We start from the raw sequence: 15162 nt of genomic DNA on the forward strand, positions 1-15162 counted from the left end.
CAAGGAATTGCTCCCTGAAATCTGAAATTCCTCCTTGTTTGTGGTGATTTACCTTTTCCAAAGGACACCCTGAACAATCGTAGACTGCATGTGAGCTCCTTAGCTCAAGTTTGCACAACAACAGCCTCAGTGTTTGAAACAAATACACTCAGCTAGTGCCGAAAGTCAGTGACATGAAAGACATGAGAGCGCAGGGAAGAAACTCCCCACTGTCCCTGACCTATATCCCATTGCTCATGTGTGTCTGTACTGTGCAGACACAGGTTTGTCCTCCTTGCACCTCATGCCATGGCTGCCAAAGCATGTGAATGATGCCACGTGTGGCCAGTTCCACCAGACAGGTGCTAATGACCACCTCTGTCTCTGGACAACTCTTCCATCCCTGCTGCTTCAGAACAAGTCAACACCATGGTGTGCTTGCCTACCCACAGCTCTTACAGCTTCTCCCAGTGATTTTTTTCAGGGGTGGCACCATCACACTGGCTTTTGCTCTAGGAGAGTAGCATGGCCAACTTCACAGACGTAACCCAAGTTTTTCATTTCCCCTCTCCTTGCCTCTTGCACTTCACCATCAACTTCCCAACCCATCTATCCTCCACTGGCCTGCATGTTTCTGGCATAGTACCCACTCCAAAAGCATCCTGCCCAGTCAGATGATGTATTTGAAGGACAGATGAAACGAGCTAGCCAGCACAGACAAACCTCCATCAGAAAAAGTTGTGTGTCTTTCATGAGGATGCTGTTTTGCATGTTGCTGTATTTTTTAATTATTGTAATGAGGTGTGATTGTCTATTGGTTACCCACAATACTTCTTGGGGACTCTCCCCCGGTAACTCTTGTCAACACTTGTTAATCTGACAAAAGGCTACAAATTAAGCTCTGTTAATTTAATGTTTTCTCACCGAGATCTAAATACCGAAAGAGGCCCAAAGCGCAACTGAAGTCCTTTGATTCACTGTACTTTATTTTGGTATAAATTTACATTCATTATTGTTTTCCTTTGGATGTGTAGCCCTCAATTAGTGTGATGGCTCCATTAAAGCAAGCGAGACTTCGCCTTTAATTATTACAACAAAACACCTAGTTTCAGCTTGGGGAGAGGGTCTCTATTGACATAAGCAGAGGTTATAAAATTTAATTAGCCATTCCTATCAGATTTATGGCATTCAAATTGTTCTGTGTTTCTTTCCTTTGATCCTTGCTGTACAATCCCCAAGATTTTTGTTCTGATCAAATGAGAATAAAGCTTACTGTGCAGAGAGAAGTTTTTTGTTGTTCTTTTTTTTTTTTTTTTTTTTTTTTAAGCCCTTTTTTCCTTTCTCTCATTCACTCTCTTCTTCTTTTTTGCCAGGCAAGGTCAGCCAGTGTACCCAATCACGACAGGGGGTTTCCGCCACCCTTACCCAACAGCTCTGACCGTCAATGCTTCCATGTCAAGGTGAGTTCAAATACTGAGGTCCTAAATCAAGAGCAAATGTAGCTCCTCCTCCCACTCTCTGTAGGAGAGCATTTAATCTAGGCAGCAGATTCCTGAAAGCACTTCAGTTAAATATCCAACCTGAGCTTTTTGGTGGGATGGAGGAGAGGGCGAGGGCTACCATCCCGTGTGAGGAGAAGGTGGTGTCCTAATGCTGTCATTGGGCCTCAAGAATTTGTCTTAGAGGGAGAGGTGGAGGAGTGAGAAGCCAAACTAAATGAAAGAGCTGGGAGAGTGTAGTGTTGAAAAAGCAGGGATGAGAAGTCATGATAGCCTTTGCTTCCTTGGTGGCCATCAGCCAGAGCAGCGCTGTGTGCGCGGGAGGGAAGGCTCAGGAGGGAGGAGGACTGCTCTTCAGCAGAGTTGGGAGGAAGGTTATTGTGCTGTGTTTTCCCCTCCCAAAGCTCCAAACACTAATAGTCAACATAAAAGGGCCTGCCTGACCCTCAAAAGCCTTAGAAGTATATATTTCTCCCCCTCCCTACCTCCAATTAATTCCATCTAATTTTCCAGGGGCTGCTAGTTTTATTTACAAACTGGTTGGCAGCACTATGTTTAAGTAATCAGTAATTGCTCCTAATGATAGTTTTATTTTCTGTTCATCTGATTTTCAGCCTGGTTAATTAAATCGGTGGAAGTTTAGGCTTTCCTGATGGGCTGAAACAGCTAATCCATTTTGATGATGGCACATAATTAAATTAGCATGCATTACATAGCAAGGTTCCACATCTCTTCCCTGCTCTGTCCCTTCCTCTCCATCTCTGCAGTTTAATATGTGAGCGTTGGTGCATAGATGATCTAAGGAGGAAAAGACTGGTGAGGGCTGAGGGGAAGCACACCTCATTGAGAAGTGGAAATCTGTACCTAGGGCTCGTGAATGAATGGGTGGGAGAACATTGTGGTGTGTGCTTTAGATAAGTAAACAAAAAACCTAAAAATTTAAATTAAAATGCTGGCCCAGCAATAGACAACTGGAAAATCAACTTTAAAAAAAAAAAAGTGTAGTTCCAGAACACAAAAAAAATACTAGGCTGGGGAGAGAGCTGCAAATTTAAACAATGGTTCCCTCCCCCTATTTAATCTTTTTAATATCTGTAAAAGACTTGCAGGCATGGTGTGAGGCAAAGTAGAGCTTGATTTAGTTTAATTATTATTAGAGAGGCTAGTCATTTGAGGGAGGGGGGAGATGTGGAAGCAGGGGGGGCTATATTCCCAAGATAGACTTTATGAAAGGTATCTAGTTAAAAAGAGTACACAGCAAATTAAATACATTATTGTGGTAATGGGACGACAGAAGTAGAGGTCTATTATACTTATGGCAGTTATAGGAAATGTAGGCTCCTTGCCCTGTTCTAGCACATCCTTTGATATTCATTCCATTCAGCAGCAGGGCCAGGACTTCTCAGAATTAAGTGATGGGTCATTATACTTTAAACACCATGGAGAAGCCTAGATTGGCAATTAAACAGCACTTGCTGACACTCGCTTGTGCCACCCTGTGACCCCCTTTAGATTGAGTTGTTGGAGCTCGGGGCCCTCAGCCTGCTAAATTGGTAGCAGGCACTTCTCCTGACGAGGGCTGGCTCTGAAATCTGCCGGCTTCAAAGGGAGCAAGATCATGTATAAACCATAATGTGGGTGCACCGTGGCTCAAAAAATAAGGCAGGAATAGATGAAATGTTACAAGTGCAAGGGGAAAATGAGAGAATAATGACAAATCTAATGCAACTCAAAGCAGAATTGTTGCACAGAAAAATGCATCCCACTGCTTGTGCATAAAATCAAGGCAGGCAGATGACATCCAGTTAACAGAAACATGTCAACAGTGAAGTAAAGTGAGAGTGAGTAAGAGAGAAGCCCCTGAGACAGCCAGGAACAAAAAATTAGTTGTCCTTAACAAGTTAAGACTCATCATTATATTCTGGCTTGGAGCCATAAAAGGAGACAGTAGTGTATAATGAGCTGCTTAGAATTTTTAGGGTGTTTATTGCAATTCATGGAATACTTGTCTGGAGAAAAAAAAAAAATCTGGTGAATGTCTTAGGCGAAGGTGAGGGGTGTGCACATACACAGGGAGCCTTTCTTTTTGTCTCTGACAGAAGCCCGTACGTGTGCACGTGCTCAGGCACACGTGCAGGGGGGTGAACTGATTTAAGGTGTTTACCCTTTGTTTCAGCCCAGAGACTTCTCCTCTGGTTTCCCGTAGATGGGAGCACCCTCTGTGCTCTCGTATGTGGTTTCATGTGTGTTTTCCTGTGTCAGCCTGGGCTCAGCAGGGGGACAGCCCTTGTCCAGGTGTCTGGTGTGGTCAGGAGATTCCTGGTGGTGCCCATGCTGGCCCTGGGCAGCTGCCCCGCAGAGCCCTGCTGCAAACCCTTCCTTTGCTGTGCTGGCTGTGCCTCAACAGTGAAGTCAGCACAGACCTCACCCCTCCATCCACAGTTTTCCAGAGCCTGCCTTCAAAAATAGTTCCCATCTTTGCCTGCATTATGGTGTAGATCTTTGGAGCCTGTAGTGCTTCCCAACCTTTAGTTCCCTAAGCTTAGAAATTACTCTTTATTAGTTTAAGTGTGCTTATGAATAGTTTATAAAAGGTTAATGGGTGACTAATAGTGGTTTTTCATAGATGGTTTAGACTATTAAGGTGGTGTCTTTAACCAGTTACAACTCTTGGTTGCTGCTTGTAGTCTTGCCACACTCACGTTATATGCTTGTAGTATGCCTGTAAGATCTCTTGATCCTTCATTACCCCTCTGTAATATGCCTTTAAGGTAAAATGAGACAGGGCTAACTGAGTGATGGGCAAACAGTGGACCCACTATGAAAAAACAACTGCTGTGAGAGGAAATCAGGAAATAATTTAGCAGAATTACACCAGACAAGCACTGCACAGCAGTTAAGTGGTGGCAGTGGAAAATACCTTCTGTAATTGAAATTTCAGAGGAAATTCACTTTTGCAGAATGTAATTACTGAAGTTGGAGTGTAGCCAGGAAGTTAAAAATTAACACCCTTCTCCTGCTCATATTGCCATGTGAGTGGCTGTCTACATGGAAATGAGCAGGCACTCAGCTCTTGGGCTGAGCCCTCATCCTACCAATGGAAGTCCTTGGGATTGTGACAGCAACTTTGGGTTCTGGAGCATGTTTTTATAGCCCTAAATATAGGAAAGGGTGTGTAAGTCCAATAGGCAGCCTTGTGAATTGGACAAACTCAGTATGAAAAAGTGGATGGTCATTGGTAATGAACACAGCACTTCCTCATGGAGACTGCAACCCTGAAAATAACCACTGAGCTGCAGCTGCCTGTTGATGAAGGCTGCTGCCTCTGGAGTTTAGAGCCCAGTGAGTAAAATATCCCAGCTGAGGTCAGTGGAGGCTTTGCCATCCTTTAGGCTTTGACACAATGTGTGCATGCTGTGCTCTGCACTTAGATTTTCTGCCTGCTGGTACATGCTCAGTGCACTTCATGCTGAGTCCTCATGTCAGACCAGCAGAGCTCTTCCTGCCTGCTCTCTGAAGGAAGGCTTTTCATCTCCATCTTCATCCTTCATTGTCCCCTTGTCTCTGGCCTAGCCAGCCCCAGCAGCATTGTCCTCTCTGAAGCACTCAGTCTTGCCTAGGACAATCCCTTGAGAGGATGTGTTTTTATCCCTGTGCTTAGACTGCATTCAGCAAGGTCAATTTTTTACCACCACTTTTATTTTTGATCATGTTTGTTAGTTATTTTTAAAAAAAATCCAGCTCATACTGCCAGTTTTTATTTGCATTGTACCATGTTTGAAGGTCCCAGGTGCTGTGTGAACAAATTTTAGATATGTCCAATCAAAATACATACACATGGAAGTAGAGATAGAACAGAAAAACGTAATACAAAGGCCCAGTTTGTGTCTTGCTGATGGGGAGCAGTTCTGTGGCAGAACTGGGACAAGGATGCCAGTCTCCTTTGCAGCCTCGACACTGTCTTCTCTTGTGACCTACCATGAACCAAAGCATATCCTCAAATATGTGCTTCTCTCCCAGCTACTTTTGTCAGAGAGTGGGAAGGCACTTGGACAACCCACTTGGCGATTTGTGTCCGTGAGTCTTTAGCAGAAATAGGAATGACCATTTTGCTGCCCATTCTCCTCTTCCCTTGCCATCCCACCTTCCTGCCTCCCTTCTCTCCATGCCTTTGTTCATGAAGAACTGCAATTCTCTACAACTTGAACAATTTCACATTCTCCCTGTCAGTCCTTGCTCTTCCCACCACTGCCTTCAAAGACAAAATAGTTCTGTCTAATCACCCTGAGTACTACCAGCTGATAGACAAAAGATCCTCAGAGCTTGTAGTGGACAGTGCTCTTGTTCATGAAAGTACTTCTGTGTCATCTTGTGAATGTAGAGAACGTCTGGGCAGTCACAAGGGATGGGATTGTTAAGCTTGGTACTGGAATTTATAAGAGGGGAGAGAAAAAGATAACCCCACTATATTTCTGATGCTTACACACGGCGATATCCATGGTATATCACCCCATTTTAAATCCTGTTGGATGGATAGAAAAAAATTACTGTATATTGGTGATAGAAGAAATAATTATTTATCCCATTGAGTGTTCCATAATCTTGGGTTATTTTACTTGGATCAGATTGTTCAAAATCTGGGATGAGAGTGGGGATTTGCAGAGAGAAAAGCCCGTGCCAGATCGCTTTAATTTTGGTGTTTTGAGGAAAGTTACTTCTGAAACATAATTTTAGGCTAGAATCCATTCCATGGAAACCAGTTGACTTCAGTGGGGGAAGGCAGCCAGTCATACTCTGCTTTCCTTATTTACTGCAAAACCTTTCTGAGACTGTTGAGAAACAATGATATAAGTCAATATTGCTTTTGAGAAGTTTGTTCATTTCTGTTAAAATGTAAAAAATCTGAATGATTGTGCCATGTTTGTGCTGTGATCCCCATTAAGCAATTAGATTCATGCAGAAGGATTGCATATCCCTCTGAATCCACTTGCAGGACTGGGATCTGTCCATGTATATGACCATAAACCATAAAGCTGACAACATTTTTTCTGTTTAGAAAGGCTAGACTGTTAAAGCCTTTCTAGGTTACTTAAATAGATCAAAAATTCCACAGTCTTCCACCTTCTGTTAAAGCAGTGTGGCTCAGAGATTTATTAGACACAAATAAATATTTTCTTTTTCTCCATCAACAAAATGTAGCTAATGAGGCGTCTATAAGTATTATCAAAAATGCATCTAGAGTGTGTTGGCATTAATATTTTATTTTGCTGTCAATATAGAATAAAAGATGTCATCCTAAACTCACAACGTGATTCAAAACTATAAAAATTGATTCCTTGGCTGCCACACATAATTTCTCTGCAAAGAAATGGACTGGTGGATTTTGTTTCAGGTAGCTGAAATTCCACCTTCATACAAGTTCATTCAGTTGAATTCGCCTTTTGTTAATGTTAAAAATCATGATGTCTCGTGTCAGTAATGATAATGAAGGGGAAGATTGGCTTTAATGACATTAGAAGAGTCATTATGTTTAATTTATTGCTAATTAATGCTGCCAGCTTTCATATGCTTTGTCTAGCTGTCATGTGCTTGTTATATGCCAGTTGTTTTTTTGTTTTTTTTTTTAAATGTGTGTACACATCCCTCCCCATTCATTCATTTTTATTCTGACAATTTACACAGCTTTCTCTCCTCTAGGTTTCCTCCACACATGGTCCCGCCACACCATAGTTTACACACAACTGGAATTCCTCATCCGGCCATAGTCACACCAACAGTCAAACAGGAATCTTCCCAGAGCGACGTCGGCTCACTCCACAGCTCGTAAGTTGTTGCTTCCCCTGTCTTCTCTTTGGGATACTCAGAGCATCCCCTGTGCATGTGTGGCTTGTAAAAAGGCTTGGGTTTGTGATGGTTTTGCTCTGAAATATTTTTTCAATTTTTCTTTTCTGTTATAATTGATTTGAATGTGGTTTAGCTGCCAAAGTGTGTCCAAATGATGGTAGCAGTCTTTGAGTCATTCTATGACATAGGCAAGTAGTTAGTAATTTCACCTGTTTCGACAAGGAAATGGAATTTTCTTGATTGAGATTCAAGTTTCTTGACCAGTTTCTCTATTACTCAGTGTCTAGTTTGAAGCCTTGAGATAACAGATACACCACAAGAGACAAAAAACTAAGCATAAATGGCTTCTTCAAAGCTGCAGAGAGCTGGTATCAAGTTTAGGTTTGAACTGACAAGAGCCCATTGATAAAGGGATGTAATTATTTCCTCTACTGTCATGCTCAAGCTCTCCCTGTGAGCCCATTTTTCTGGAGCCCATGTCCTTCCAGGGTTCTTGTAGGGGCTCAGAGGGTACTTGGTGATGTTGCATAAACATGAGGTGAGTTTTCTTGTAATGCTTTTAAGAGTGTTGCCATACAGCAGCCAGGGTGAAGGATCTAGAGAACCTTCTGGTCCTCTTCCTAGAGATTGCTGAGGATTAATGCTAGAGAGATTGAGGGGATTAATTTAATAAAGTCACAAGGGGTTCTCACTGTGAGGTCTCTGTCTGTTGTATCTTTACTCTTCAGAAAACATCAGGACTCCAAAAAAGAAGAAGAGAAAAAGAAGCCACACATAAAGAAACCTCTTAATGCATTTATGTTGTATATGAAGGAAATGAGAGCAAAAGTTGTAGCAGAATGCACATTGAAAGAGAGCGCAGCCATCAACCAAATCCTCGGTCGAAGGGTAGGTTACAAGGGACAAGCACCAGCAGGGCCTGAAACTCGGTGGGATTCACACCTTCTGAATCCCTCTGTTTTTCTGCCATTGTGAAAATGGATAGGGAAATTGCTAAACCAAAGGCCTTGGCTTGTTTTTTAGTTTTCTCGGGCACTTCTTGCCAGTGGGGTCATTCATGGGGAAGAGGAGGAGTTAATTAATAGCAGTGTTATTTCATTATCATTTCCATGACTTGTTGATGAAAAAGTCTTAGATTTTTATTTTGGCCTAAGATAAAGTGAATGGGGACTGAAAAGCCTTTGAGTACAGTACCAGTATCAGCACCTGTGAGAGCTAGGAGAGGTGAGGAAGTGCCAGTGGGGGAGACACCTCCAAAGCTGTAACTGAGTTCTGGCTCAGGACAAGTGGTTCAGCTTCTGGACCATATCCCCTGCTATCTGTTTTTGTTTAGATTTATTAATTCTCCTCTCTCAACAGGAGACAAAAGGGGTTGAGTGTATGTAAATGATTAGTTGTGGTTCAGTTATCTAACTGCAGTTATAATCTAGAGCTGTAAATAAAATATGAATGTCAGCATGCCAGATCATCTGTTTTTATCTCTTTTTTATGAAAATCGATTCTAACTGTATCTATATGTATAAATAACACACTTTGCTGTTAACATGCTTAAGAAAACCCCCAACCACTAGTGCTTTTTATTTTGTCTTTTTGTCTTTTCTCCACCCCAGTGGCACGCGTTATCCAGAGAAGAGCAAGCGAAATACTATGAACTAGCAAGAAAGGAGCGACAGCTTCACATGCAGCTGTACCCGGGCTGGTCCGCACGGGATAACTATGTAGGTTCCTATTAGGTGGAAACTTGTAGTAGTAGAACCTGTAGAAATGTCTGTGTGACCTGCTGAGCTACAACCACACATTGCACACAAGCACTACATGGAAGGGCTCAGGACCCCAGTCTGGTAACGACAGCAGGCGCTTCCCTCAGCGATACCGAAACTACTGGGAGGTGATTCCCACTTGGAAGAGGCTTCCTGGCTGGGACTAGTATGGGGCTGGAATTTGAGGATAACAGTAGAGCTCTGTGGAAAAAGTTTTCCCTTCACTTTTACCAGCATCTAGGGATGCTGTTTGGTTTGCTGGTCATTTCGAATTTCATTTTTTAAAACAAAATTTTAAATGCCCCTTGTATGCTCCTCTCCTTTCTGCCAGAAGAGATAAATAATTAGTGTCTTGTGCTTATCTGTGTGAGAATGTAGTGGAAGGTGGAAGAATGACTTATCCTACCTTCAGAAAAGGATTGGCAAAACCAAAAGCATTATATTTTTGAAAGTCTTACTCTCAAGTGGGGTTAAATGAATTATTCCACTCTATAGCTGTGTATTTTGTTTATGTTTCCTTTTTCATGTCCATATTACCTTCCCCCCCTGCCCCCCTCCTAATTTTCTAAAAAGTATATTGGAATTCATGGTCAATTCATGGATTGTTTTAAAATTGATTCCTCCCTCTACTTTTCAGAAAGCCTTTTTTTGACCTAAAAGTGGTAGTATTTTTTGTCTGTTTAACAGCATAAGGGCAGCTTTATAACTCCTAGTACTAAATAGCTCTTTCCATGAAGGGTAAGCGGTGCAGATGGTAATAAGTGTTTGCAAGCCTAAGCCCATAAATTCTTGACAGGTTTGTGGATTGGTGAGAGCTCTAAACCCTTTTTAATAGGATTATAGCAGCATCTTGATTTTTTTTTTTAAAGTTAAATAAAAATAACCTAAAACTCTCAAGGTCTCTAACACTGTAATAAACCCTGTTCCCTGCCTTCTAGTCACACTTCCCTGCAGGCTTGGGGACCACCAACTCTAAGATTGATGCCAGTTTTGTGTAGGGTTACACCTTACAGTTTTGTTGAAGTCTGTCTCTTTGATCCACATCATAATCACTGTCTGTTTTATCATAAATATTCTGTTTTGCTCTATATAACAAACTTGCCTCTGTGAATCTGCATTTTTATATGTATGGGTGGGAGGAAGCCAGTTCAGAGTCTGCAGTGAAGTCGGGAGAAGCAGCAGCTCTTTACACTCTTCTGCCCTTTCAGTGATGGAGAGTACACATGCTCACTTATTTAGCAATATGTACTTACTGACATTTTTTCAAATCCTTCTGTTTTCTTGATCATCTTTTCTTTCCAGCGGGCTCAGCTCTCCCTCCTTGGTCATTACAGGTATACCTGTGCATGCTCAATTGTCCTTCCAGTGCAGAATATTCTTGATTCTGTGCTCCTCAGAGGAGACCTTTTTAAGCCTGATGAGGCACAGCTCCTGCTTAGCACATTTTCCTTCCCTTTTCAGCACAGTCTGGCCTGAGGCTGTCAGACCACAGACTCGAGGTAGTTCCTCAGCACTGTGCAGTATCGTCGTCTTGGGTGTTCAAAAGGGAGTCTAGGCTCGACTGAGGTTTCGGGAATGCTCATTCTGCACAGTGACTGTGCCACCGACAGATGGGCATGTACAAAGCCTCAGTGTTTAGGACCTTTTACTTTTGTCCTCACTGTGTGAACACTGAGAAACCCTTTCTTCTCAAGCTAAAAAGGACAGGATGAGAAAGCCGGTGCTTTCCCAGCGGCTTGATGCTGTACCCCCAGGTGACCTTCAGGGGGAACCTTCCTGCCTGAGGAGAGCGTGGTACCTTTGCATCATCCACAGGATTTATTTATGTCTCCTCTCCTGGTCCATTCACAGCTCTCCTGAGTGCCCCTCCTCCCTCAGCCTTTTGTAGGGTCTTGAGCCTTTCACACATCTAGCAGGGGAGCGGCTTTGGGCTGCTTGAAGTGGTTAAATTGTTAAACACCTCACATCAGGCTCAAGGATAAGGCCAGCTATAGCCCAAGTCTTCAGAGACAGAGCAGTGCATTCAGGAAATGCAGTTTTCAGCCTCATGGCTTGTTGGTGTCACAAGGCACGTTGGTTCTTCCTGAGATCTAGTATGAGATGTTTAGCAGTGCTGAGTGCTGGACTCAGAAGTATGTAAGGGTCCAGTCACCTCACCCACTGCTTGTCTAGAAAATTAGTACCAAAGAACTCTCAAAACCCATGCTGGTTTGGCTCCGGAGAGGGAGCTACCAAAATTGTTGGCAGGTATTTACATCCATATTTATTTGCAGCATAAAAATTTGTATAGTATGATGACAGAAAATGTTACAATCTGCTCAAGTCTTGGGAGAATAATTTTAGGCAAAGAAAAAATGGTGTCTTCTGCAGAGCACTTGAAAAACTGCTGCCACAGTTCCTTCCTTAAGTCCATATATTAATTTAGCTACATAGTCTAATATCCTCTTGTAGCCCAGAAATTGAACAAGAAAAGATTGTTCTTCTCCCTGATGCTTTGAAAAGGGTGTAAAAAAGTCGATGTGACATCTGTCCATTCTTTGTTAGGAAGAGTTTTAAGAGCTTGTGTTGAAAAGGAATGAGAAATTCCTGGTCCCTGGCTGACATTCCTGTAGATCAGGTGTTTTTAACAGATTGCTTCCTAATGGCGTTACAGTACTTTCACAAGCTCTTCAAGCCAGGTATTAAAGGCAGGTGACTCCTGACCTTTGTTCTGGCTGGCCCTCGAATGAAGAAGTTATAAGGTCTCAAACTGAAATAGCCCTTGAATTCCCAAATGTACTGCAAAAATTAAGCAAATTTGCCACAGATGCAGTCTGTTAATTATGCCACTGGCCTCCTTGCAATTAAATAAAAGTCAGGCATATGATCTTGAGGCAATTGTCTGGTTTTGGTTGCGTTGTTGAAAGCTGGAAAAAATTCACTGATTTTCTCAGAGTTACTGTCCATCTAGATCAATATAGATGGAGCAGAGTCTGAGCCTCTTGCATCTTTATGTGATACATGGATTTCAAGATACTGTGCTTTTCCCTATTCTGTTCTCAGAGAGCTTTAGGAGCAATACTTGTCTGTCTTATCTGCCTGTCATGTTAGACTGATGGCTGCTCTAGCAACTGACAACTTCCATATCCCAAAAAATTACCTCAGGGGTGTCAGAGATTATTTGTCATCAGCATCGAGGCTGCAGGATTGTGTGCCTGTTGTTTAAAGTTCCTTTGAGGTGGACAGTTCACACTGCTTTTTCCATCTCCAGAAGGCTCTCATAAACCTGGAACAGCCTGGACAACAGGATGGCAGTTTACAACCCTGAGCAGGCAGGGGGGAATGAGCGCAGAAACCCCATGCCACAAGGCCAGGTTTGTGGAGGAAAAACAGGACAACGACAGATCACTGTCCTGCATTCATGTTGGGGGAATTTTTTACTAATACATTCCAGGAAATCTACCATAGGGAGCATCCCAAATGTGGATGCGCCATGCTGAAGCCCATCTTAACCATGTATCTGGAATCCATCTGCTGAGAAAGATGCCCATTGTGTGGGAGAACCTCATGGCTTTCCCAGATACATCCAACCCTTCAAAAGATCTGTGAGATTCATTCTTCCAAGATATGTTTGTTGCCCCTTAACCACAAGGGACTGCTGCTCTGAGGTCTTCTCATCAGCTATGCTTGCTACCATGTCTTCAAAAGCCAGGAATTCTTGTGCTGTTCACACCTGACATTGCTGGTCCAAAAGTTGTTGCTTTTAGCATTTGGAGAGCTGTGAAAATGAAATTACTCTGTTGCCTACACTGGCCTTGTACTAGTCTGCAACCTTGTACCTCAGTGTTAGAGGAGTTTTCTTGGAAAAATAGATTTTCTTTTTTGAACTATGCTTATTACTTCGTATTTTTTCTATTGGAAAGCAATTACTGTTTTTCCACAGAAGCTGGGCTCCCAGTTGTCTTCTCCCACACTGTTGGAGGGAAACAGAATAGGCTTTTCTCCCTCCAGTCAAAAACTGTAATAAATTTCATCATCTTGTGGTACAGCATTTGGGAAAGGGATAGAGTTTAGCAAAATATTACTGGTTGTTTTCTTGTGATAGAGCAAAATGTGGGAAGGGTCTTGGCTATGTCTGGATTTTTTTTTCTTGTCCTGGCATTGCTTTCTAGGTTGTCAGTGGAACTATAAAACTGCAGGTTAGGATTTATCATTACTGTGGGCTTCCTTGTCTGCTTGAATGCTTGGGGTTTGGTGATGAGGAACTCCAGGGGCTCAGTCTGACCTCACTCTCCCCTCTCTATTCTCCCTCTCCTTCCCGTCCCTGCACCACCAATACATGACCACAAATGATTCTTGAAACTTCTGCATGCAGGAGCATACACATGTGAGATGTTTTTGGCTTCATGGTGATCTTAGCTCAAAAGCAGCATATTGCAAGTCCTTCTGCCCCTGCCCCAGCTGCCCATGGCCTTGGTGGGTGTTAGCACTGGGTGGGCAGCAGTGAGCCTGTCTGAAAAGTCACAGGGTAGGGAGGCAGAGTCAATCCTGGGGTGCAGCATCTCCTTGGAGCTCCCCAAAGTTCCCTGCACGGAGGATGAGCCAGTGTCACGCTTTGGTGTCGCCCCTTGGGAGCTTCCTGCTCCAGCCACAGCCTCATTACTGAGTGCCCTCTTGCAAGGACACTTCTTTGTGGCTTAATTCTAATCCTTCTCGTTTGTGTATGTTTTCTGCAGGGAAAGAAGAAGAAGAGGAAAAGGGATAAGCAGCCAGGAGAGACCAATGGTAAGTAAAGATAAGTCTAAACCTCTTGCTTAGTGGAAGTGTGGCAGTCCTGGTGTGACCCTTGTAGGTACGGGGGAGGTGGGCACAGGTCTCCTGGCCTCAGGGGAGCCAGTCCCTACGTTAGACAGCTTTTTTTTTTAAGTGCACTCCAGTAATCCACGCGTTACCGCCCTTCTAAAACTAGTAACCCAGCCATTGCATGTCAGAGCCTCCTCGTGCGGCGCTAGCCGAGTTTGTCCGCGTAGTTGGCGAGCCTGTAACCGCAGAGCCGTAGCTGTAATGCCTGTGCCATCGTTTATCCAGCCGCCCGCTTCCTCCGCGCATCCGCGGGCGTGTGTGCGTGTCCGTGTGCGTGTGCTGTTAATTTGGGCTGTCCCTGGATGTCCTGATGCATGCCTTACAGTGGTAAATCGCACCCATCTTAAATTAAGGAGGTTTGCCATTCTATATAGGAAATTAGAAATACTGCATAGGCAATCTCATAGTCGATCTTGAAGAAGCCCTAACTTAGTTTTTTTGAAGCCTTTGTATAATTTGTTCTTTTTTTTCAGAACACAGCGAATGTTTCCTAAATCCTTGCCTTTCACTTCCTCCGATTACAGGTGCTAACGTCATTTTGAGTCATTTAAAATAGTTTATAAACTGCTTTTTAATTTTTTTTCCTGCCATTATAGATTTTAACATTAAACACTTATGACATTAAGAAAAAAATACCATCCACACGTTTTGATAGTATTTATTATCTATATATCTTTATATCTATTATGTTTGATAGTATTTTTTAATTTTGTTTTTTGTTTTTGTAACAATTGCTATTAAAACAGTAATACAGTAAAAATAACGCAAGAGTTGTACTAACTGTGCAAATTGAATATGCAGTATTTCTTTAAAGAGACTGATAAAGAATGGAAGCAAGTCAGTAATGAACCTCCTTAATCTAATGGCATTTTTCATGGCTCCCACTAAGTCTTCTCACATTAGCATGCATAAGCATTTTTTTATTATTATTTTAGTTTTGGATCTTTTTTTTTTTCCTTTCTGCTCAAGCCTATTCATTGCAATTCACTAGCTGTACTAACTCTCAGCACCTTGCCATGCTTTACATTTTATTTTCTGGCTGATACTAACATACTCATTCCACAATCTGCTTATTCTTATCCATTCTTTTAAATACCAATTAATGAAAACAAGTAAATTGAATGTTATTCCAAAAGCTGCATTATCCCAGGATATATAATTTCTTTTTTTTTTCCTTTCTTTTTTTTTTTCCCTCTTGTTTTGTATCTGAGTTGAAGAAAAAAGCATGTTCAGGATCT

The 15162-nt window shown here is 42.4% G+C and overlaps 1 protein-coding gene across 4 annotated transcripts in view; it reads left to right on the forward strand.

The window, feature by feature from the left end:
- The window catches only part of TCF7L2 (transcription factor 7 like 2), a 172644-nt gene that overhangs the window by 149948 nt on the left and 7534 nt on the right, over positions 1-15162 (forward strand). For 2 of the 4 annotated variants that reach the window (XM_041415733.1, XM_041415734.1), the window contains exons 8-13: positions 1353-1439; positions 7161-7301; positions 8051-8210; positions 8933-9040; positions 13798-13846; positions 14398-14448. In XM_041415733.1, coding sequence (XP_041271667.1) covers positions 1353-1439; positions 7161-7301; positions 8051-8210; positions 8933-9040; positions 13798-13846; positions 14398-14448 — 596 coding nt within the window. The remainder of the gene's footprint in view (positions 1-1352; positions 1440-7160; positions 7302-8050; positions 8211-8932; positions 9041-13797; positions 13847-14397; positions 14449-15162) is intronic. The other 2 variants (XM_041415735.1, XM_041415736.1) reach the window with 1 other exon arrangement.

This window comes from Onychostruthus taczanowskii, unplaced genomic scaffold (genome assembly GCF_017590055.1).
Source record: "Onychostruthus taczanowskii isolate IOZ18803 unplaced genomic scaffold, ASM1759005v1 scaffold5, whole genome shotgun sequence".
NCBI classification, from domain to species: domain Eukaryota; kingdom Metazoa; phylum Chordata; class Aves; order Passeriformes; family Passeridae; genus Onychostruthus; species Onychostruthus taczanowskii.